The following is a 23,572-nucleotide window of genomic DNA, read 5'->3' as shown; positions in this document are numbered from 1 at the left end:
GGGAAGAAAGAAGGGAAAGAAGGCAGGTAGGAAAATGCAGTTAAATAACTTGCCATGGAAGCTGGTGAGTTCAGCACAAGATGGAAATCAGAGCCACAGGCCAGGGGCCAGCGTGGCAGGGCAGTGCCAGCTGTCGCCCCATCAGACTTGGTCAGTGCACACCTCATTCAACCGGAGCAGGGCTCTGAAGTTAACCTGTTGCTCTCTGTGGCCTTTCCAGGTACTGGTGTTCGACTTCGGTAGTGAAGTGTACGTTTGGCACGGAAAAGAAGTCACATTAGCACAACGGAAAATAGCTTTTCAGCTGGCAAAGCACTTATGGAACGGAACCTTTGACTATGAGAACTGTGACATCAACCCGTTGGATCCTGGAGAATGCAACCCGCTTATTCCCAGGTATTTCCGTCAGCCGCCAGTGGTGTGGGAGATCAAGCAGGTTCCCTCAGCGGGCCTGAGTTCCCCCCACGCTCACCTGCTGTCACTCTTCCTAGGGTTTCCTTTTCATCACTGACTGCAGGCAGTACCCTGAATACTCACAAAAAGAGTATTTCTTTAGCTTTTGCCTAACTGATGTGGAAATATGGATGCCGTCATCTTCCCGATGCTGTGTTCAGTCTCTCCTTTCTTGAGGTGAACAAATTGTTCCCACCTGCGGCCTCCCAGGGGCTGTCCTGGCAGATGAGTAGCAATTGTTGAAACAAATTACATGCGGATCTGAAAAGGCTCCAGGACCTGGAATAACGCCATCGATCCGAAGGGGCAAAAGCGACATATTTTCTTCTCATTTTACGCCTCCTCAGCATAGCTCTCAAAGTCCAGGATTTACCATGTCTTTGGCAGTAGATGACGTCTGTGCCTTTTGGGGGACAGGGAGTGAGAGGGAGGATACTGTATTGAAATCATTGTAACTTTAATATTTCCGACTGGGAGTAGATGAGCGAGCACCTAACCTGGGGCTTCTCAGCACATCCCAGAGCAGAATCACCTGAGAAGCTTTCAAAAAAATGCATGTGCCAGGCCCAGCCCCAGCGCTGGCCCCTGGGATGTATTCTCAGTTCATGTGGGGTAGGGCTCGTGAGTCCGTGTGTCTTAAGAGCCTCCTTGCGGCCTCTCCTAAGGGGCAGCCAAGAGTAAGCCCAGAGCCCCTCCTACCCGATGAGGGGCTGAAGCACTGAGGTGTCCAGACTTAGCCCACTTTGCACATGGAAGTCAGCACGGAGGAAAGTGCTCGCGCGCTCCTGCCCCCCTGCCACCACTGCCTCTCGTGCTTGCTTGACTCCCAGCATAAAAAATCATTGTCTAAAGCTGAAAGCAAGCGCTCTGCCAATAGGCATCCTAGTGAACTCTGCAGAGTAAAATTTATATGAAGGATGATCATTCAGACATTTGCCATGAAAGACCGCAGCCTCACAAGGGAGCCCTGCATTTTCCAGAGTTGCTGGTACCTGGTTCCCAGAGTCCTGCGAGAGTACGCGGTGGGAGCATGTGTGTACCGTGCTGTCCCCCAGCAGCCTCCCTAGGGGCCGGCAGCCTCCTTGATGGGCCCTAGCTGTGACGTCAGAAGCCGAGTCCTAACGAAACAGGAAGTGACGGAGCACGGGCCCCAGTGAGCGCTGCTCAGCAGTCTCGTGGGGTGTAGCGTCCCAGTCTCTGTGCACAACCGAAGACTGATGTGGAAGGATGAACAGTGCTCTCTTGAGCCCTCTTCAGCCACCATGTCCTTGACTTTGTTTCTGAGTTATCAGTGTTTGGAGCCGTTTCAGGCTCTGTGATCCTAGGTAGGACCAGGCCTCCAGGTTGGGCTGTGCCACTTCCTTTTCTGTGCACTTATGCTCCCCCGGGCCACTGTCTTATCTGGTGGATTAGAAATAAATATGCAGAAATTCTTTTAATGATCTATGAAAGTATGCTCCTTTTAGTAACGGGAGAATTTCATCTGTTCCTGGACGCCAGAGAGCTTCATCGTAACATGACTTAATAGAGAATTCAGGGCCTCCCTCCCATCTACCCATTAAAGTGACAGACACATGGTGAGCATCTGCTGGGGACTCTGGGGGCATGTGGCTCCTGCCTTCTCCTGGCTCCCAGGCTAGTGCACCGCCCTCAGTGGGTCCCAGACACCATTTGCTAGAAAAGTCCACTCCTGACGGGGTTCACATCCCACTTAGGCATCTCAACTCCACGCACACAAAGTCTTGCCAGGCCTCAGGCTGAAATACTAAAATACCACTTACCTGAGCACACGAACCACTCATTCTCCATACCACTAATGTATTCTGAGTTGTTTTCGGTAGCCACGTGCATCTGTTTTCAGTCTCTTTCCTTTGTTTACAGGTGGCTTAATCTCTGTTCTTTTCCTGTCTCCTCCCCCTCCCACCCACCCTTGCAGGAAAGGACAGGGGCGACCTGATTGGGCAATATTCGGGAGACTTACAGAACACAATGAGACAATTTTGTTCAAGGAGAAGTTCCTTGACTGGACTGAACTGAAGAGACCTAATGAGAAGAGCGCCAGCGAACTTGCCCAGCCAAAGGTAGTTTTGGGAAGCAAGTCTCAAACCTCAGGCTTTGTTCGAGATCCCAGCAGAAGAGGCCTGGATGCTAAAAGCCTTCCTAGGGTTTCTGGGAGATCAGTGTTGTGGGGGGTTATTTAGGACTCCCACAGCCCTACCCTAAAATGCAGTGAAATGCCGAGACAGAGCTGCAAAGCCTTTTCCACTGTCCCACTAATAGGGGAACAGCAGTGAGTGTCACAAGAAGTGGCTTTAGAAACAGGCCGCTGAACCAGCATCCTTCCGTTCCCTCGTAGGAAGATCCTAGGGCCGAAGCCAAGCCGTATGATGTGGCGCTGATGGTGCCGGTGCCCCAGGCGACAGCGGGCACGGTGCTGGACGGGGTGAACGTGGGTCGTGGCTATGGCCTGGTGGAAGGGGACGACAGGAGGCAGTTTGAGATCGCCAGCGTGTCTGTGGATGTCTGGCACATCCTGGAGTTCGACTACAGCAGGCTTCCCAAACAGAGCATCGGGCAGTTCCACGAGGGGGACGCATATGTGGTCAAGTGGAAGTACATGGTGAGCACCGCAGGTTAGTGAGCACTTCCATTTTCTCTGCGCCGACCTGGGGAGCTTGGGGGTGGCAGCGAGCCTGTCTTCGAGCCCCGTCCCCGTGTGCGCTGCCTTTCCCTCAGCCACGCGGACAGTGCGCCAGTCTGATGGTTTGCTCTGAGGACCATTTGGTCAACGTTGAAGATGGGTCCCAATGAGCCAGTGTTGCTAGTGAATGTCATGGTTCCCTTGAGAAGTTAAACATGCGCATTAAGGTTTCTCTGCTCCCCTCACTCCTTCCCCAGCTCTGTCCCCAGATGTTCTCTAGGAAAGTGGTGATTTGCCTCCAAATGATACTTACCATGTGGCTGTCTGCTGCCTAAAGTCTTGTGAAGCGTATCCGGATGGCTTAGAACTAGAACCACATGGTGTGGTAACGCACCAGAGATTGATGAGAACTAAAAGGAGCTATTTCCTCTGAGGATGAGAGCACCAGCGCGCTCTGGGGATCTGGTAGAAGAAATACATAGTCCAGCTGCTCACAGTTCCTGTCAGTGAAACACTCGAGGAAAACACTCAGTCGTATGCTTTGCACGAGAGGCAGTGAGCGGGGAGAGTCAGTGGACTTTGGAGGGAGAATCCCTATTCCCTGCCAAGAAGTAGCCCATTCTCAGCACCATTTAGGAGTTTGTCACAGCTTTGTGGTCTTGAGATTCAGCTCTCGAGAGTTCACTCACCTCTCAGACAGCCTCTCTGCTCTCCAGATGTGGCTCCCCCAGGGCCCCAGGGGGGTGGAGGCTGTGGTCTGCTGATCAGACCCCCGTAGACTCAAAACCCATTTATTTCTTTCCTAATTCAGTCTGTTCATTGCTGATGGCATTTGCTGAGCACCTAATCTCTCTTCTGGGTATAAGACATAGATTTTAAGGGGAAGTAAAGACGTCAGGCCCTACCTTCTAAACACATATGGCATAAATAACTGTAAGGCCAGTGTGGGGAGAAGCAGCTGTGCCATGCCATGGGAGGAGAGCTGGGTTCCCCGAGGCCGGCTCTGTGGGAGGCCCCTGGCTGGGCATCGCCTGGTGGGACAGGAGGCCGCGCCCAGAGCTGTCTAGGTATGCCCCGGTCCTGGAGGCCCACCTGGTTCACGAGGCACAGCACTGGTGGCTTCGCTGCGCACCCTGGCTGAGTGCCTCCCCAGGCTTCATGCGATGTACCCTGTTGTTATGCCGATTGCTCAGTGAGAAAGAGGACACACGCTTAAGTCACCTGCCCAAAGTCACACAGCAAGTCGAGAGCAGGTTAGGACCCTAAGACTGCCTTTCCCATGTGTAAGGAGGACCTGGGGCTTGAAAGAAAGGCCACAGGCCCAGGGGCCACACAGCCCAGCTCCGCATCTTCTCTCAGGCCTCACATACCAGCTCTGCAAGGTGGGTAAAGTGACTTAGCCTGTCCGAGCATCGATGTTCTCACCTAGAAAACAGAGGTCGTACCCAGCTCACAGATTATTATAATCTGGCACAGATGATGCTTAGCATGGGCCCGGCACAGGAATAATCATCACCGATGTCCTGAGCAACAAAAGCAAGATCATTGTGAATCAGGTGAATCTAAGAGTTAGGAGGCCTTCACAGCCTATTCTCTTGGAGGCCCCTAAGAAATAATGACTTGGCGCAGGCAGATACTTTCTTCTGTATTTCCTCCCAGTATACTCCACGCACATCTCCCAGCCAGCTCCGGCAGCATCTCCACAGCCACAACTCTGAACAAGTCCAGCTGCAGAGCATTAAGTCAGAGCAGGGAGCATTCAGATTTCCAGATGGTCCCTCTGGGAGCAGAGAAGCATAGCCCAGTGACATTAACAGTGGCCCCTGGGGGACTGTGGTCCAGCCCCTCATCACTCGTACCCCACAAGGGCCACACCTGCAAACAGGACTGAACTTGGAGCTTGGAAAGCTCTTCTGGGGCAGGGTCAGCAGAAGCCAGAGGCTGTAGAGGCAGGACAGTTGTCCTCCTCGCGGACGCCAGCTAGCCTGCACGGGCCCACAGAGAAGCTCCTTGGGGGAGTGAACTGTGTGCTCCAGGGAAGGGAGACCGAAGGCTTTGGTGGGGTCGGTCCTAACCCGGAACCAGGTCAGGCAACTCGGGAGCGTGATACAGGCCGAGCTACTGTAAGTAGGTGAGCAGTAAATAGGACTCTGCCTCAAGACCACCTGATCAGGAGAAGTCCTTGATGTTCTTTGTGTCTTCCATTACTCCTAAATGAATCTCCTGGTCACAAATTGACTCTGGGAAGTATTTTGAGGCATGAGACAGTGAACACTTTAAATCGGCCATCTGATCAAGGCTATAAAGGTTATAGTCCGTCATGTCTTACTGCTGAAAGCTGAGTCTCTACTTGGCTAAAATTAAAAATAAATGAACTAAAAATTAAGTTGTGTGTAGGATGAAATTTGGGTATTTTGACAAAAACTCCAAGGAAAAGTACTGAACACTATTATGAACCATTTTAAGAAAATACTTCTGTTTTAGGTGTGGATACTGCAGTCCACACTAAGATGGTAGGTGGTAAAACACTGATTCTTCCTGAAACTGAGTATATACTTACACAATGTATTTAAGTGGTAACAAATTTCAAGATATGTCTCAACTTCTGTGACTTGTTTTAAGCATATCTTTCCCCAGCTGACAGGACTAATTTTCACTGCTTTGAAGGGTGAGATTGCTAATCAAAGGCAAAGTTTTGTTCCTATCTAAAGTAGCAGAAATTTCAAAGGAGTGCCTTCCAAACTAACTGTGAAAATGCCTGACCTGTTCATTGATAGTTTCTCTTTTATTTTGTTCACTTAGAAATACATGGGCTTATCCATTCGTCCGTTGAAGGGCATCTTGGTTCTTTCCACAGTTTGGCGACCGTGGCCATTGCTGCTATAAACATGGGGGTACAGATGGCCCTTCTTTTCACTACATCTGCATCTTTGGGGTAAATGCCCAGTAGTGCAATTGCAGGGTCATAGGGAAGTTCTATTTTTAATTTCTTGAGGAATCTCCACACTGTTTTTCAAAGTGACTGCACCAACTTGCATTCCCACCAACAGTGTAAGAGGGTTCCCCTTTCTCCACATCCTCTCCAACACACGTTTCCTGTCTTGCTAATTTTGGCCATTCTAACTGGTGTAAGGTGGTATCTCAATGTGGTTTTAATTTGAATCTCCCTGAGGGCTAGTGATGATGAACATTTTTTCATGTGTCTGATAGCCATTTGTATGTCTTCATTGGAGAAGTGTCTGTTCATATCTTCTGCCCGTTTTTTTTATATGATTTTCTGATTTGTGTGTGTTGAGTTTCAGGAGTTCTTTATAGATCCTGGATATCAACCTTTTGTCTGTACTGTCATTTGCAAATATCTTCTCCCATTCCATGGGTTGTCTCTTTGTTTTGTTGACTGTTTCCTTTGCTGTGCAGAAGCTTTTGATCTTGATGAAGTCCCAAAAGTTCATCTTCGCTTTTGTTTCCTTTGCCTTTGGAGACATATCTTGATAGAAGTTGCTCTGGCTGATATCGAAGAGGTTGCTGCCTACTTTCTCCTCTAGGATTCTGATGGATTCCTGTCTCACGTTGAGGTCTTTTATCCATTTTGAGTTTATCTTTGTGAATGGTGTAAGAGAATGGTCGTGTTTCATTATTCTACATAGAGCTGTCCAGTTTTCCCAGCACCATTTATTGAAGAGACTGTCTTTTTTCCACTGTATATTTTTTCCTGTTTTGTCGAAGATTATTTGACCATAGAGTTGAGGGTCCATATCTGGGCTCTCTACTCTGTTCCACTGGTCTGTGTGTCTGTTTTTATGCCAGTACCATGCTGTCTTGGTAATCACAGCTTTGTAGTAAAGCTTGAAATCAGGTAACGTGATGCTGCCAGTTTTATTTTTGTTTTTCAACACTTCTTTAGCAATTCAGGGTCTCTTCTGATTCCATACAAATTTTAGGATTATTTGCTCCAGCTCTTTGAAAAATACTGGTGGAATTTTGATCGGAATGGCATTAAAAGTATAGATTGCTAAAGTATAGATTAAAAGTATAGATTGCAGTATAGATAAGGAAGATGTGGTCCATATACACTATGGAGTATTAGGCCTCCATTAGAAAGGATGAATACCCAACTTTTGTTGCTACATGGATGGGGCTGGAAGAGATTATACTGAGTGAAATAAGTCAAGCAGAGAGAGTCAATTATCATATGGTTTCACTTATTTGTGGAGCATAACAAATAGCATGGAGGACAAGGGGAGATGGAGAGGAGAAGGGACTTGGGGGAAATTGGAAGGGGAGGTGAACCATGAGAGACTATGGACTCTGAAGAACAATCTGAGGGTTTTGAAGGGGTGGGGGGGGGTGGGAGGTTGAGGGAACCAGTGGTGGGTATTAGAGAGGGCACGGATTGCATGGAGCACTGGGTCTGGTGCAAAAACAATGAATACTGTTACGCTGAAAAAAAAAAAAAGAATCATGAACAATTCGAATTTCAAAAAAAAAGAAAAAGAAATACATGGGCTTGACCAGTTCAGGTCCACAAAAGATGGCACTAAAGGCCATGCTTAGGCAAAGTGCTATAAGGAGTATTATAATCATTTATGAAAACAGTTTATAGAGTGCTTTGCTCAAGGGCCAAAAAATCAAATAAATATGGCCCTGGTCTCTTAAGAACTTAAGATAAATGAGCTTTCTTCTTACCTTCAAACTCCAAGACAGCTGTGATGTTATGAATGGGTTCAGAGGTGAGAAAAATTGAGTTCATACAGAAACAGAGAATCCAGTTATCATCTTTAATTTTCAACAAGCGTGGGGGCTATAACTGTTTTCTCCCCTGTGGACCACCACTATCTGGGACCACCCAGGCAGGCATTTTGAGGTAACAGCTTAGTCTCCTGACCTCATTCATTCCAGAATGGTCTGCCTGCAGGTCCTGTCATCTTGTCATCGGTCACCTTCTCAGAGGGGCCTTCCTCAATAGGGAATCCCATCGGTATTCACCCTGCCCTGGGTCACATACCCTTGTCTGTCTTCTTCAGAGCACTTGGGACTCTGTGAAACTGTCTTGCTCATCTGTTGGTCAGAATGAAAGCAGGGAGTTGTGTGTCTTGCTTATCCTGGTATTGTGAAGAGGCCCCGGCCCTCTGTAGGTGCTCAGTGACTATCTGCTGAATGAATGAATGAATGAATGAATGAGAGGAGTCTGGAGTGCAGTATAAACCTAAAAGTAGTGAGGCGAGGTCTGAAATATGGCCATTTTAAAATGACCACTTGACCAGTGAACTTTCCACACCTGCTCTTTCATGAGATCTGTGTCCTGGGTGCTGGTAATGTTGACCAATGTGCCTGGGAGGTGGCGGACAGTAAGGACAGCAGGCACTCCATCCTGGCTGCCATCCTGGGGACAGATAGAATTGAAATCCCAGATTCGTTTATGGAAGTGATATGTCAGCAATAGAGCTCTTCCATTTCTGACAGAACTTGGAAACTTCAGAGTGTTTTTTTTTTTTAACTTGAATCATTTTCACAGACTAAGTTTTTCCCTTTGTGCTTAAAGCTGGCCCAGCTGTTGTTTTTAATATCTTTTCTCGACTGGCTAATCTTATGCCAAAAAAATGGCATGATATGGAAAACGCATTTGTGTCTTTGGGAGGCCTGCTCTGGCAGCCGCCATTTTTTTCTGTCACACACTTGGAGTGATCTGCCTTCCTGTAGGATGACAGGTGTTTTTCTCAGGGTATCAAGAAGGCAAGATCATTTTTTTCTCCAGTTTGGAGGTTTGGGATCAGTTAACTAGAAGAAAGATGGTTTTTCTCCTCAGCCCCGTGGCCAAAAGCTATTTCTTCACAGTTTGTCCTCACGGAGTCTGGAGAAGAAAGCCATATATTTGCTCTTCTTTTGGCTTCTCAGCTGTTTACCTCACCCTCTTGGTTTCTGTATGTTTGCAGTGGGAAGTCGACAAAAGGGAGAACACTCAGTGCGGGTGGCTGGCAAGGAGAAATGTGTCTACTTCTTCTGGCAAGGCCGGCAGTCGACCGTGAGTGAGAAGGGCACGTCGGCTCTGATGACTGTGGAGCTGGATGAGGAGAGGGGTGCCCAGGTAAGTTCTAGAAAGTGGCTGCTCCCATGGAGGAGAGTCTTGGCCTTCCTGGGGAGCTCCAGGGGGTGTGGTCTGGCCCCCTGAAGAGCCAGTCCAGTGAACAAAGACAGCATCACACAAGCGACGTTTAGTCCTGGCCAGCTCCCCTAGATTCCAGTCTGGGCTTCCGTAATCATGTCTCCACCGCCTGGCCAGCAGTCATGTGCTCTTATACGAGATCTATCTGCAAACAGTAAATCCACAAATCAAGTACAGAGTGCCAGTGAGTGGTGGGTTTGTTTTTTTTTTTTAAGTTTCCACTTAACTAATACTCAAGGAATTGTAAACAGAACAAAGAGATACTAATTTCCACTTCTAAAACTGGTAGAGATTTTATGAAGAATGGATCCAGGACAGGTAAGGATTCAGCAGGATGCTTCCATTGGGAAGGATAGCTTGAAACAGCCATCCTGAAAGCAGGTTGGCTCAGGGACCTTAAAATTCTCATAAACTTTGATCACTTTTTCCACTTACACAGATCTATCCTAAGGAAATATCAGAGATTAACATGAAAATTAGTATTGCCATCATCTGCATTCCTCACAGCAGCCTGAGTGATGTTTTGGATCATGTCAGATCATGTCATTTCCTTTTCCTCCATCACAAATGGACTGCAGTCAAAGCATTCTCCTGGTGGTTTGCTAGCACCTTCGTGTCTGGTCCTACACACCTCTCCCACATCACCCCTCACCCTCACCATGGCCAGGGCTGCTCTAGCCTTTTTTTGCCATTCCCTACCCCAGGGCCTTTGCACAGTTTCCCCTTCCCACAATCTCCTCTATATCCATAGTAACTTTCAACCTCAGAAGATTGAGATCTGTTCAGATGTCACCTATTTTATCCAAATCCCTTCCTATTCTCTGTCCTGTTACTATGTTTTATAGCACTTGTATTATTACCACTACTTAAAACCACATAATCAATTTGTCATTTCGTTTACATTTTGAACACACTGTGTTTACTTATTTATTATCTGCCTTTTCCTACAAGCATGGAAGAGACAGTGCCTGCTGTTCTTCCCCACCATTATAGCCTCAGGGCCTGTGTAATACCAGTGCCAAGACTTTGTAAACAGTTCTTTTTGATGTTCAGATTATCTTTGCATCAGGTCCCATCCTTTAGGAATTAAGAGTTGACTATGGGGTCTTGAGAGAACATGATAACATGTACAAATATCTTCACGGTCTTAAATGAGTAGTTAATGATAGCACAAGGGAAGAGAAAGATGAAGTTTTATCAACCTGGCTGGGACTGGAGAAGATTATGCTGAGTGAAATAAGTCAAGCACAGAAAGTCAATTATCATATGGTTTCACTTACTTGTGGAACATAAGGAATAACATGGAGGACATTAGGAGAAGGAAAGAAAAGTGAATTGGGGGAATCGGTGGGCAGGGTTGGGGGGACGAAGCACGAGAGTCTGTGGACTCTGAGAAATAAACTGAGGGTTTTGGAGGGGAGGAGTGGGGGGTTGGGTGAGCCTGTGGTAGGTATTAAGGAGGGCATGTATTGCATGGAACACTGGGTGTGGTACATAAACAATGCATCTTGGAACACTAAACAAATAAAAATTCAAAAAAAAAAAAAAAAGGGAAGAGAACAGGAATTTTCTCCAAAATAGATTAACACTCACTTAGCTTTTCCTAAGAGTCACTTCTCTTCCCTAAAAGATATACCTTTCCTCCTGTAGACCATATAATAATTGTAAATAATTGTTAGAGACCACTGTATTTTAATTTATTCTTAATTATGGATCATCTCAACTGCCTTTTTAATTTTCATAAAGGCCAGGTTTTAATCATGCCTTTAAAATCCCCTTTAGAATTTTGAGCCTTTACCTCTCGAGTTTGAGCATTGCTTTTTTTTTTTTTTTTTTTTTTGGGTCAAGCCAGTTGATATAAGAACATTTCGGACCTATGAAACACTACTGCAAAATGGCACTTAATTACGCAGAACAGGCCCTGAGATTTGCAGGTTAACAGTTGGTGGGGAAATGCTTCCTACCTTTCAGTGTGCCCCAACTGCCAGGCTCAGCCAGCAGTCTCCCATTAAAGCAAACTGTCTAGCAGAAGTGAGAGTGGGTGGAGTCAACCCACACGTTTACTAAGCAGCTACCACCTGCTGGAACATGGTGGTTCACAGGCGAGGAGCAGGTTGTGGTCTGGGGTCAGCAGGCACATGGCTCCGTGAGCGGATTCTGGGCACAGTGGCAAAAGAGACTGTTTTTCCCCTCCGAATTACTAAGTGATCAGTCGTTTTCCTTACTGAGAAGCAGATTTTGTTTAAAATGTGTTTAAATCAGTCATGTTACATCTCCACCATGGAATATCATTAAAACGTCAAAACTCACGTTTCAAGAGCCTTTGGTGACCGAAAAACATCAAGCGAAGAAAATCAATATAAAGTGATAAAACAACAGTCCTATTTTTGCTTGGGAAAAACATATACCTGAAAAATACTTGGAAAGGAAAGCTAGGCTGTAAAATTTTTATGGTGGTTATCTGGAGATAGATAATAGTATTATCACTGGCTTTTGTTTGCACTTCTTGATATTTTCCAGATTTTTCTACCATAGGCCTGTATTATTTTTAAGACTCTGAAAACCCAGTACGTGTTACTTATTGGAGTATGTTTACCTTGGAAGGTCCAGGTTCTGCAGGGAAAGGAGCCCCCCTGCTTTCTGCAGTGTTTCCAAGGGGGGATGGTCGTGCACTCTGGGAGACGGGAGGAGGAGGAAGAAAATGCACAAAGTAAGTCACTTTACTGTAGGAATTAGTATTTTCTCCCTCTCCTGAAAGATATTTTTATATAAAAGTGGGGCCAGGGTTAATTTCCTTTTATATAGGTGTGTCTTTACTCCTGAAAGCCTCCTAACGTTGGCCTTGCAAATGAGCTGTATGGGGAGCTCATAGTGGAAATCCAACCCTCCCCACCACCCCCCACGACCCCCCACCCCCAGTCCTGTGGAGTTTCATCAGGATACGGCTTTGCATGTAGGAGGCTGGAAGATGATTCCACCTTAAACTGAATTCTCACAATGACTCTGTCTCTTCTTGAGAAGAAAGTTAAGTGGGTTGTCCATTATAAGCTGAGATTTTGGTTAGCCAACATCCCTGCCCCTCCCACAAAGAAAGGGCTTAGTGTCGATGCCGGTTATAGGATTTACTTGGGTATTTACAAATTTTGTAAAAATGGTCTTTCTACATCATAAACCGCTTCTAACTCCAAAACGTTGTACCTTCTGGGCCACCAGGAGGCTGGCTGCTGCTCCCCACAGGCTGGGCCGGACTGGGGGGTTGTGTTGGCTGGTGACTGCGGAAGGAGGGCAGCTGTCCCGGCAGCACCCGGCCTAACTCTGTGCCGCTGGTGCCCCCTGCAGGCGAGTGGAGGCTGTACTGTGTGCGAGGAGAAGTGCCCATGGAAGGAAACTTGCTGGAAGTGGCCTGTCACTGTAGTAGCCTGAGGTCCAGGACTTCCATGGTTGTCCTCAACGTAAACAAAGCCCTCATTTACTTGTGGCACGGATGCAAAGCCCAAGCCCACACGAAGGAGGTTGGAAGGACTGCAGCAAATAAAATCAAAGAACAGTGAGTGTTGTGCATGAGGGCCTCTCCAGAAGGGGCTTCCCTGTGGGACATGGGCTGAGGCCGGAGGGGAGACCCACCCAGTAGAAGCCCCTAGATGCCCCGGTATACTTAAAGGGACTTCAGCAGGGGCTAGTTATGAACCTTGTCAGCTGCCTCTGACATTCCAAACAGATGTGACTCACGACTCCCGTAATACTGCCAACGTGAGGGCTTCCCCAGCGGCATTTCTGCCTTCTGTAAGGCAGCCACCTGCCAGGGAGTGGTCGGCCCACCTGAGCCAGTTGTGGAGCACAGCACAGCAGGGTCTAGGTTTGGTTCCTGTCCCAGGCAGGCACCCACACTTGGGCAGCTGGCCGAGGAAGCTGGGGAAGAGGGCCGCTGGGGAAGGGGGAAAACCGAAGCAGGAAGAGAAGGCCTGCAAGGGAGCGGGCCGTACTGTGCAGTCACCATCTAGAGGAGGGGCAGCCTGTGCTCGGTGGGCTCCACAGACAACCAGCGAGAGCCCAGCCTCGCCCCGGCATTTGGGGGTTGCCTAGTACTCCCTCAGGCTGAGCCCCGGGAGGACGGTGGTAGCATCTGAACAGTAAAAGTGAAAAGTTTCCAGGGCCGCAGTATGCCACCGAAGTGTCATCAGGTCCAGTCCGTGCTCTGGGCCCCAGGGCAGTACGGCATGTGGGGTGGGGAGGGCAGGTTTCCCTTGGGACTGCTCACAAAGCCAGCACCCTGGGGAGCAGGCGGAGAGGAGCACGCAGGCCCGTGCCCTTGCAACGGGCAGCCTATTGGGAAACCACGCGTCTCCTCTCCAGACCCCGTTGTGTGCACTGGGGAGAAGGGAGGGGCGATAACCAACCTTCAGTGAGGTAGTCAGAGTCCTCCCTGGTCCATCGGCTTTTCCCTCTTGGGCCCCTGAGAAAAAACAAAACAATGAACTCCCTCACTCATTCACTCAGTAGGTGCCCTTGAGCACGTACTTGGTGCCCAGCCCAGATTTAGGGACCAGGGACTTGGCTAGTGAACAAACCCAAGTCTCCGTCCCCATGAAGCTTATCATAAGCTAGCAGGAGAGGACAAGGAATAGGAAGCCTGTATGTTATATATCAAAATGTGTATCACTTTCATTACATCTTATGTGTAATCATACATTCTTCTCTGAGGGCCCAGCCAGTCCTTCTCATTGCTCCCCAAGCCCCTCTCCCCCACACTCATAAACCACAGAGCCCGTTTTCATTCGTTAGGAAGAAATGTTTTAAGTTAGAATAAGAGAGACGGTGAACTTGTTTGTAGATTTAGTCTTGAATAATTTTGCACTGCCAACACTTCAGGGCTTATTTAAACCAAAACAAAACAGGGGCGCCTGGGTGGCTCAGTGGGTTAAAGCCTCTGCCTTCAGCTCAGGTCATGATCCCAGGGTCGTGGGATCGAGCCCCGCATGGGGCTCTCTGCTCAGCAAGGAACCTGCTTCCTCCTCTCTCTCTGCCTGCCTCTTTGCCTACCTGTGAGCTCTGTCTGTCAAATAAATAAATAAAATCTTTAAAAAAAATAAGACAAAAGAAAAATTAAAAAAAAAAAAAAACCTACTGGATTTTCTCCACGCAGGTGTCCCCTGGAAGCAGGACTGCATAGTAGCAGCAAAGTGACAATACACGAGTGTGACGAGGGATCCGAGCCCCTGGGCTTCTGGGATGCTTTAGGAAGGAGAGATAGGAAAGCCTACGACTGCATGCTTCAAGGTAATAATAGAACGTTCCATTGCCTTCTGTCACTAATTTAGTCAATACATGTTTATTGAGCCTGTACTATGTACAACACCCAATGAATCAGACCTAGGATAGGTCCTCATAGGCCTACAACACAATAAGGATGCTAAATAATATGCAAGACAGGTATAATTCGAAATAAAACTTTCTGTGGGTCATAACAGAGGTGCAAATGAAGGAGGCTGAGAGTTGAAAAAAGAGGTTCCGCCCGGAAAATTGTGCATGGCCCCATAGAAGACGCGGCATTTAAACAGAGCCTTGAAGATTAAACATGACTTGAAGAGAGGGAAGAAGATGATTCCAGGAAACCAACTGAGCAATGACACACCATCAGCCTGTGGAACCAGATGCTTTTGGTTTGGCCAGCGTCCTCAGCACTGGGACGTAATGGAGTTCAGCAGAGAGAAGTTGAAAAAGAAACTCAGTCCCTTATAATCACCTCTCTCAAAGAGAACCAGAATTAACATTCCTCTGTGTGATCCATACATATCTGTATTGAAGAAAATTTTAGATAGCACTGTATAGTTTTATAGCCTGATTTTCCCCTTTATTATAAACCATTTCTCAAGGTGTTCATTAGACTTCCGTGGCCACAGGGTATTCCATGAAAATGGTATATTGCCATTTTCTACTTAACCTCTTTTAGTTTGATTTTAGATTAGAGAGCTGTTTCCAATTTTTCCTCATTATACAATACATGTGAATGATTTAAAATAAGTATCTGCATTTATTTCTTGTTAATTTCCTAGATACAGAACTGCTATGGTAAAGGTAGAAAAGATTTAGAGTACATATCAACAGGGTGCTCCAGGACACTGGGACCAAGTTCCCTTCACACCACCAGCAATATTATACATACAATATACATATACAAGGACTGTGCATTTCCCAGTAGTCAGAGACTTGGTAGGTCACCTTTTCCTCTTGGCCAAATTCAGTGGGGCAAACTGATATCTAAGCACTGTTTTAACTTAGTGTTTTAAGTTGGAAATACTGTGAAACACTTTAATTTTTTTTAGTCATTTGTATTTCTACTATAGCAAATGTTTTAGTTTTGCCTTTTGTACAATTTATTAGGATATTTATCTTTATTATATTCCTTTATATACTAAAGATAGTAGGTTTCTGTATTTCTCATGTTGTCACCTGCCTTTTCATTTTGTTTGGTTTTTTTTTTTTTTTCCTGGCAATGAAAATTTTCATTTTTGTACTGTCAACACATAACCCCTTCTCCTTTCATTATTTCCTTTAGAATTATGATTAAAAAGGCCTTCCCACCTCCAAGTTCAGACAAATCTTACCATCCTTGCACTAATTTTTGGATTATTTTATGTTTTATGTTAATTCTCCAATCCATGTAGGATGTACTTCTGTGCATATTTTGTCTTCAGCTTTGTTCTCTTTTCTTTTCAAAGATCCTGGAAATTTTAACTTCACACCCCGCCTGTTCATCCTCAGCAGTTCCTCTGGTGATTTCGCAGCCACGGAATTCATGTACCCTGCCCGAGACCCCTCCGTGGTCAATTCGATGCCCTTCCTGCAGGAAGATCTTTATAGTGCCCCACAGCCAGGTATGGCCGTGGAAGGGGATATCGTGCCCTGAGCCGCAGAAGATGCACCTTCCAAAGGGCCTTTTTATTTGAAGCTCATATTTAGTAAACAGTTTTTATTTGCCAAGTACACTGGCAAGAAACTTTATGTTACCTCATTTCATCCTCACACCTACCCCCAAAGGAAGGGCACATCAACCGTACATTACAGCCTAAGAAACCGAGACCCTAACTTACCCAAATAGGTAGGTTAAGAATAAGCTGAGAGGTCGGGAATCCATGCTGTTCTTCCAGGCTCCCCTCAGTCTTGGTGCTTTATGGTCTGCAATTGGCTATCAAGTTTTCATTCAAGACAGGACGAAGGGGTAGGGAAAAGGACAGGGATGGCCATGTCTCTCCCTTTTATCAGATAAAGCAAAAGCTTTCCCAGAAGCCCCGGCTGTCTTCTGCTTACATCCCATTGGCCAGAGCCCTGTCACATGACCACCCTCTGCTGCAAGGGAGCCTGGGAAAGTGAGTGGCCGGGGAGCAAGGGAGTCAGAGCACCAGCTGAGTCAGCCAAAGAACCATGCCTACCAAGGCTGGAGGGTAGGGCTGAGGTTCCCGCCCATGTCTTCTGATCCCGAGGTCAGGGCTGTTTCCGCTTGACCTCAACCTCAAGACAGAACCTCTGTGCTCTTGTTCTGGTTGGGACAGTCACAGTCCCATGGACATGCATGGACCCTCCAGCCCTCCTGCAGTCAAGTCTTGGGGCTTTTCACATGCGTCGTGTGCACAGCATCCTGAAACGCACATTAGGGAGGGACTTAGGTCAGGCAGACCTGGCAAGTGCGAGAGCTCCTTGGCCATATGGAGTAAGAGCGTGACCACTGGATGAGAAGAAGCAAGGAGGAAGAGGCAGAACACACCTACTTACAGCCCGCTTTTCTCACAAAGAACCCTGAACTTGGTCGCCTACGATGCAGTCACATTGGGGCATGGACATCAGTGACCTATAGAGCAAGGGAGATGCACTCTCCAGTTTGTAAACTGCTCTCAGGAGATACACAGTGCTCACAAGCCCCCGAGTGGCATGTGTGCTGTTCCTCTGCTCAGCTCGCTGCCAGTTCCAGAAGGGCCGCTGGCAGGCCGGCAGCTAAAGAGGGACAGGAGGAGAGAGGATGCAGGGAGAGGGAAGGGAAGAGGCCAGCGTCGCAGATGCCACCTCTGTGCCCAGAGGCTTGTTATGACCAAATGTTCAAAGGGCTGAGGCATCACAAACACCCTTTGGCCCGTGCCAAAGGTATTCTGCCCCCCTGACAAAAGCAGTAGGGAGGGAAGACCTCCCTTGGGTTTGGGGAAGAGTGAACTGGAAACATCCGAGGAGGCCCTGATTGTCTGCTCTGTCCTTCCCTTGCAGCTCTGTTCCTTGTTGACAATCACCATGAGGTGTACCTCTGGCAAGGCTGGTGGCCCACTGAGAACAAGATCACCGGTTCAGCCCGCATTCGCTGGGCCTCCGACCGGAAGAGCGCCATGGAGACGGTTCTCCGGTACTGCAAAGGTGAGGGTCACAGCACAAGCTTGAACCACCGTGTGGGGGTCTTGATACGGCCTGGCAGACAGTGATGAAGCCAAGTAATTTTGTAAGGCTTCTTAATTTTGAGATTAGTGTGTTCTTGGCTATCAGCCTGAATGAGAATTCATTTTTCTCTTTTAGATAACTGGGCCATCTAAGTCGCTACCCTCAAGGTCAAAGACTACATTATAGAATACCCTGGACTGGTTAAAACCCTTTTGCCCTGGGAATGAACCATGCTGAGGACATGAGGGCCTCTTCCTACCCCTACCCCCCACACACCACAGAGCGTCACACTGTCTGAGAGTGGAAAGCTCCCCCGCACAGGCTGGAGAGCCAATGGCAACCTTTTTATCATTCACTATTATTTTTAGTGTTCTATCTTAAAGAAATCTGTAGTGAACTCATGGCTTTTTACTATACCATCCACCTAAAATTTATAGCATTTTTTATGAAGTGAAAAATGCCCTTAGTTTCTTATCTTAATTTTTCAGGTTTCATGGATTAGTTTCACTGAGTTTGTACAGCTGATTCTCTCTTGAAAAGCTTGTCAGTAAATAAGTAACACATTTCCACCCAATGTTTAAGTTAGAGTGGCTTATAAAATGCTGTCATTAGCTGTTTAACTGTCATTGAACCTAAGGCTGCATCAAGAAGGCAGAGGCATTCTCTACAAGTGAGCACAAGAGAAAGAAAATGTCTTACCCAAAAGCCATGGAGAGAGGCTTTCTCCCATCCAGAGTTCTAGAAGCATTTTGTCAGACTCAGGTCAATTACCTGTAGTTTTATGCATCATTATATGCATGAAATTGACATTTTGTATAAACATCATCCATCTGTTATTATGAACTGCTCATAACTTGCATTTTAACCATAAGGGAGCCAAACAAGAAAAGCTTTCAAAGAAAATCAAAGAAAGCCCATTTCTTCAGACCAAACCCTGGGTGTCCTGACCTTGCCTTCTGTGTACCTACAGGAAAAAATATCAAGAGGCCGCCCCCCAAGTCTTACCTTATCCATGCTGGTCTGGAGCCCCTGACTTTCACCAACATGTTCCCCAGCTGGGAGCACAGAGAGGACATCGCCCAGATCACAGAACTGGTGAGCGCGCTTTCTCTCTCCGTGAAGGTAGCTCCCCGCTGTTCAGATTGTAGGTTGACTCTACCTTGGGGAAAAGCATCAATTGCATTTTTGAAATGGGAAAACATTTTTTCTTTTACAACACATTAGCGAGTCTACATAGAATTTGCTCAGGAATAGAAGAAATCATTTGAACTATTTTGCTTAATTTTCTATACTTGGTGCTCAAGTTAAAAGAACTTAAAAGCAAAGGTGGGGGGCGCCTGGGTGGCTCAGTGGGTTAAGCCACTGCCTTCGGCTCAGGTCATGATCTCAGGGTCCTGGGATCGAGTCCCACATCGGGCTCTCTGCTCAGCAGGGGCCTGCTTCCCTTCCTCTCTCTCTGCCTGCCTCTGCCTCTGCCTCTCTGCCTACTTGTGATCTCTCTCTGTCAAATAAATAAAATTCTAAAAAAAAAAAAAAAATTAATTAAAAAAAAAATAAAAGCAAAGGTGGGGGCGCCTGGGTGGCTCAGTGGGTTAAAGCCTTTGCCTTTGGTTCAGGTCATGGTCTCAAGAGTCCTGAGATTGAGCCCCACATTGGGCTCTGCTCAGCAGGGAGCCTGCTCCCCCCTCTCTTTCTGCCTGCCTCTCTGCCTACTTGTGATCTCTGTCAAATAAATAAATAAAATCTTAAAGAAAAAAAAAGCAAAGGTGAACTTAATTACTGTGCAGAATATACATAAGTAAAAGCTGCCATCTTTTCCTTCTATTGGCTAAAAATCTGTCACTTTTCAAGGTCTGTATAAGGCACAACAAAATCCTCTTGTTTCAGACATTAACCTTGTGTTAGAGGAGACATGAAATAAACCCGTGATGGATTAACCTGCTCAAATAACAGAGTGAATGAATGTATCGTGAGTCATTCCTGATAAGCAGTGTTAATAGCCCATTAATAGTCTTTATTGACACCAACTGGTGTTAGCACATGAAGCATTTATCATAACCTTTATTTGCTAAAACATACTATTAACTATAACTTCATAATTTCCAACCACATAGGGAAAAAAAAAAGCTTAGTACAGCTTTGTCGAAATTAAGTTACGAGTTTTTTACATTGCCAGCAGTAGGAATTCCAAGGGTTTTTTTTTTTTTTTGTTGTTGTTTTTTGTTTTGTTTTGCTTTGGTAAGGAAATAGGTTTGTTTCATTTCAGTTTCCTTACTGTGTAGGAGAGCTGCTGTTCCAGGGGAGAGGTATTTTATGGGAGGTCTGAACGGGTTTAAAGAAAGAGAATTCACTGCTGTTTAACAATGGATATTTAGTGCAAGGGCATGTTTGTTCAAGCGGCCCTGCTGAGCCTCATCGCTCTCTGGAACCAAGTGGACTGGGTCCGCACGGGGAGGAGCCTGACAGTTCTGGCAGAGGGCTCCATTCACCATAAACGTGCAGTCCACACGAGTGACGACGTGTACAGTCATGGCCTCCTGCAGTCTGCGTTGAAGGCAGTAATCCCCCTGTTGCCTGCATCTGCTGGAGGTCGTGGGCTTGGAGCATGGTGTGCAGACACCAACCTGTAGTAATAACCTGACTGCCAGATGCCTGCTGTGCGCCAGGCACGGCTCCAAGCTCTTGACGTGTATTTTCTCATTTATTTTCACAGTGGTCTATTAAGATGCATCTTCGTGTTATCCCTGTTTTTCCAGAGAAGGAGCGAGGCACAGAAACCTGCCATAGCTTGTCCCTGGTCTCAGATGCAGGCTTGCTCCAAAACCCCCTCCGTGATCACTAGTCTATGCCGTCATCAGTGAATCTGGCAGCGCCGTTAGTCATTCATTCCCGCCACTTAGAAGGAGGGCAGCCAATCTGGGATTCCAGGTTTAACACCAGAAGATCATTTACATGGAATAACCTGTTCATATTTTATGCACAGAGCGATTTTTGTTGTTGTTGTTGTTTTTAATCTAGATTCAACAGCATATTCTAGATGCATTTTCTTACCTTTTTCCATTCCAGATTGAGAAATCGGGCTGATAGGAGAGGATATGATTCCTTTTAAGGTTGTTTTTTAAAGACTTTTAAACAAATTCCATTATTTGAATGTTTCTAGTGTTCATAGAGTTCAAACTGAATAATCTTATGCCATAATTCACTCATGTGATTGGTCCCTAAACGTTTTTCCGAGGCAGCCCCAAGGCAGGATTTATTTGGTAGGGGTGGGGAGACATCTAAAAGTCAGGAGGACTGTGACGCTTTGGGCAAGTCCTTTCCATATCAGAGCCTGCTTCCGCCCCAGCGAGCCCCTGGGGCTGGGGCGCAGAGCAGCCAACGGGGCTGTGTGTGCACAGGTGCGCGGGAACATCTATGCACGGGCAGGGCATGAAGTTCTCTCTGCTTCCTCCTCCTCTTCTCTAGGATACAGAAGTTTCCAATCAAATCACCCTTGTGGAAGATGTGTTAGCCAAGCTCTGTAAAACCATTTACCCCCTGGCTGATCTGCTGGCCAGGCCACTGCCCGAGGGAGTTGATCCTCTGAAGCTTGAGATTTATCTCACGGATGAAGACTTCGAGGTAAGCTGGTCTTCCTGGGGGCTGGCATTTAAGCACTCCCAGGGTTTGGCTGGGAGTGCTCGTCCTCACCCACAGGGCGTTTCTCCCCATTTTGCAGTTTGCACTAGACATGACGAGAGAGGAGTACAACACACTGCCTGCCTGGAAGCAGGTGAACCTGAAGAAAGCAAAGGGTCTGTTCTGAGCGGGAGAGATGCTGGAGGGACCTCTGTCGTCACTTTCAATACCACTGGACCAGGGAAATGGGTATTTTTTTTTTCTTGGACTGGTATTTTAAAAAAAAAAAAAAACAACAAAGATTTTTTAAATCAGAGTTTTCCAAAACCTGAAGTGATCAGCTCTACTGCTTGTCCCGGATTTGTGCATTTTGTAAATGTTTAAGCGAGCCCTTTGGAAACGTTCTTTCCATGATTCAGCAGGTAATGTTAATAAAGGCGTCCCCCATATGCACATGCACGGCGGTTCCCGCGCTGCCCGCCGCGTCCTGTGGGCTGCCTACCTTGTTTTGGAAGGAATTCTCTTTCTAAAGCGTTATTTTGATAGTTTGTGGGTTCTAAAATATATATATTTATATAAACACCATTTAAATCAAATACATATTTAACAAAGCAGTATGTATTCATTCACTCTTAAGATTTGTTTTTCTTTTGGTGTCAAAATAATTTTAAAAGGTAGATGGAGTCGCTTCTGTGGCGTTAGCTCGGGCACCCCTCCGTATTTTCACACACGTTCAGAAATGTCTCCTTCAGCATTAGGTCTGACTTGTTCTGAGTGCTGCTTCTGGTGCTAAAATGAACAAATGAATTTGTACTTCCTGGCATGGGCTCTGAAGACTCTGTGCAAATCCACCTCTCAACCTTAATATCTCCCCGAAATGTATAGTGCCTTGTTTTTATGTACAGTTTATATACAGAAAAGTTTGCTCTGCATTTTTTGATGATGGTTTGGAACACTTATCTCCAATTTTACTCTCAAATGTAGAAAGGAAAAAAAAAATCTCAAATTTCTAACACCTGTTGTAAACATGAAACATGTCATTTTGCGATACAGAACTCCAAAATAAAAGCTTCAAGAATAAATACAGTAATTGATTGATTCACATTGGATCCCAGGCATGGTCCTTTCTGAACAATGTGGGGTTTTCTTTGTAAATGTTAACCTAGCATCAGTATTTTTTTTTTTTAATTTTGACAGAGAGAGAGAGATTACAGGTAGCCAGAGAAGCAGGCAGAGAGAGAGGAGGAAGCAGGCTCCCTGCTAAGCAGAGAGCCTGATGTGGGGCTCGATCTCAGGACCCTGAGATCATGACCTGGAGCTGAAGGCAGAGGCTTTAACCCACTGAGCCATCCAGGCGTCCCAGTATTTTTCTATGAAATATTAACCACTATAACTTTTCATTTAGTTTAGGGCCAGATTTTTTTTTTTTTAATAGGGTTATATAACTAAATAGATTTTGGACCTGTAACATTCGTTCTGAGTAGTAGACTGAAGACAGGTTTTTGCAAATCATCCCTCAACTGAAGCTTTTTACCATGAAACTGTTTTTGCATTTCTTACTTAGGATCTCAGTGTCTTTTTAAGAATGGGAAATCTAAAAATGAGAAAACTCCCCACAGGCTCCTGTATTCATAAAATCCCACAACTGTGGTTTTGAATGAATACCAGAGACCTGCTGTGAATTGTTGTCCTACCCACCCAGCCCTGTTTTGGTCTCAGTCTTAACACATCACATAATAGCACATTGGCTTTACACATTGTCACTTAACGTTGCTTTGTGTCCTAACCCTGGGACTCCAGGTCAGCAGCCTATTACCCGCTCTCTGGCCCCACCGCTTTGAGACTGTGGGATGTTGGACAGTCACTGAACTTTCCCACCTTGATTGCCTCAGTTTGGGGGAAAAAAAAGAAAAAGAGTCAATACTAACTATCCTGCCCACTTCTGAGGATTGGTTCTTGGGGAGGATCAAGCAGAAGCTCTTTGGATATTTCAAGTGCTGATGCCTGCCGGTGTTGATGTTTCCATTACAGAAGCTGAAATAGGAAAGCTTTGGTGGTGAAGTATAGTAGTGTAGTCACACACCGCGGAATTACAGATTAACCCAGAATGAGTAGAACCTTCCAAAGAAACCAAAGTAGAGGGAAAGGAGACGGGGGCATTCAGAATTAGTGTCCCGTAGGCGGAACGCAAAGAGGAACAGGGGCTCGGAGCAGGTAAGCCAACCGGGCGAGTTTCCAAAGGACAGAGGCAGGGCGACCGTTCAGAGTCACCCAGATCC

At 46.4% G+C, this 23,572-nt stretch overlaps 1 protein-coding gene across 12 annotated transcripts in view; it reads left to right on the top strand.

Moving 5' to 3' along the window:
- The window catches only part of SVIL (supervillin), a 116,787-nt gene extending 94,412 nt beyond the window's left edge, over window positions 1-22,375 (top strand). For all 12 annotated transcript variants that reach the window (XM_045069103.1, XM_004777845.3, XM_013048626.2 and 9 more), the window contains 12 exons: window positions 221-396; window positions 2,390-2,534; window positions 2,810-3,086; window positions 9,028-9,179; window positions 11,862-11,967; window positions 12,597-12,804; window positions 14,401-14,534; window positions 15,977-16,132; window positions 17,511-17,654; window positions 18,646-18,770; window positions 21,141-21,296; window positions 21,394-22,375. In XM_045069103.1, coding sequence (XP_044925038.1) covers window positions 221-396; window positions 2,390-2,534; window positions 2,810-3,086; window positions 9,028-9,179; window positions 11,862-11,967; window positions 12,597-12,804; window positions 14,401-14,534; window positions 15,977-16,132; window positions 17,511-17,654; window positions 18,646-18,770; window positions 21,141-21,296; window positions 21,394-21,480 — 1,866 coding nt within the window. In that variant the 3' untranslated portion in view covers window positions 21,481-22,375. The remainder of the gene's footprint in view (window positions 1-220; window positions 397-2,389; window positions 2,535-2,809; window positions 3,087-9,027; window positions 9,180-11,861; window positions 11,968-12,596; window positions 12,805-14,400; window positions 14,535-15,976; window positions 16,133-17,510; window positions 17,655-18,645; window positions 18,771-21,140; window positions 21,297-21,393) is intronic.
- The last annotated feature ends 1,197 nt before the right edge of the window (window positions 22,376-23,572 follow it).

This window comes from Mustela putorius, unplaced genomic scaffold, assembly GCF_011764305.1.
Source record: "Mustela putorius furo isolate JIRA1106 unplaced genomic scaffold, ASM1176430v1.1 tig00003913_pilon_pilon_pilon, whole genome shotgun sequence".
Taxonomy (NCBI): Eukaryota; Metazoa; Chordata; class Mammalia; order Carnivora; family Mustelidae; genus Mustela; species Mustela putorius.
The sequence above is the reverse complement of the archived record's forward strand: the minus strand, read 5'-3'. Positions and strand labels throughout refer to the sequence as shown.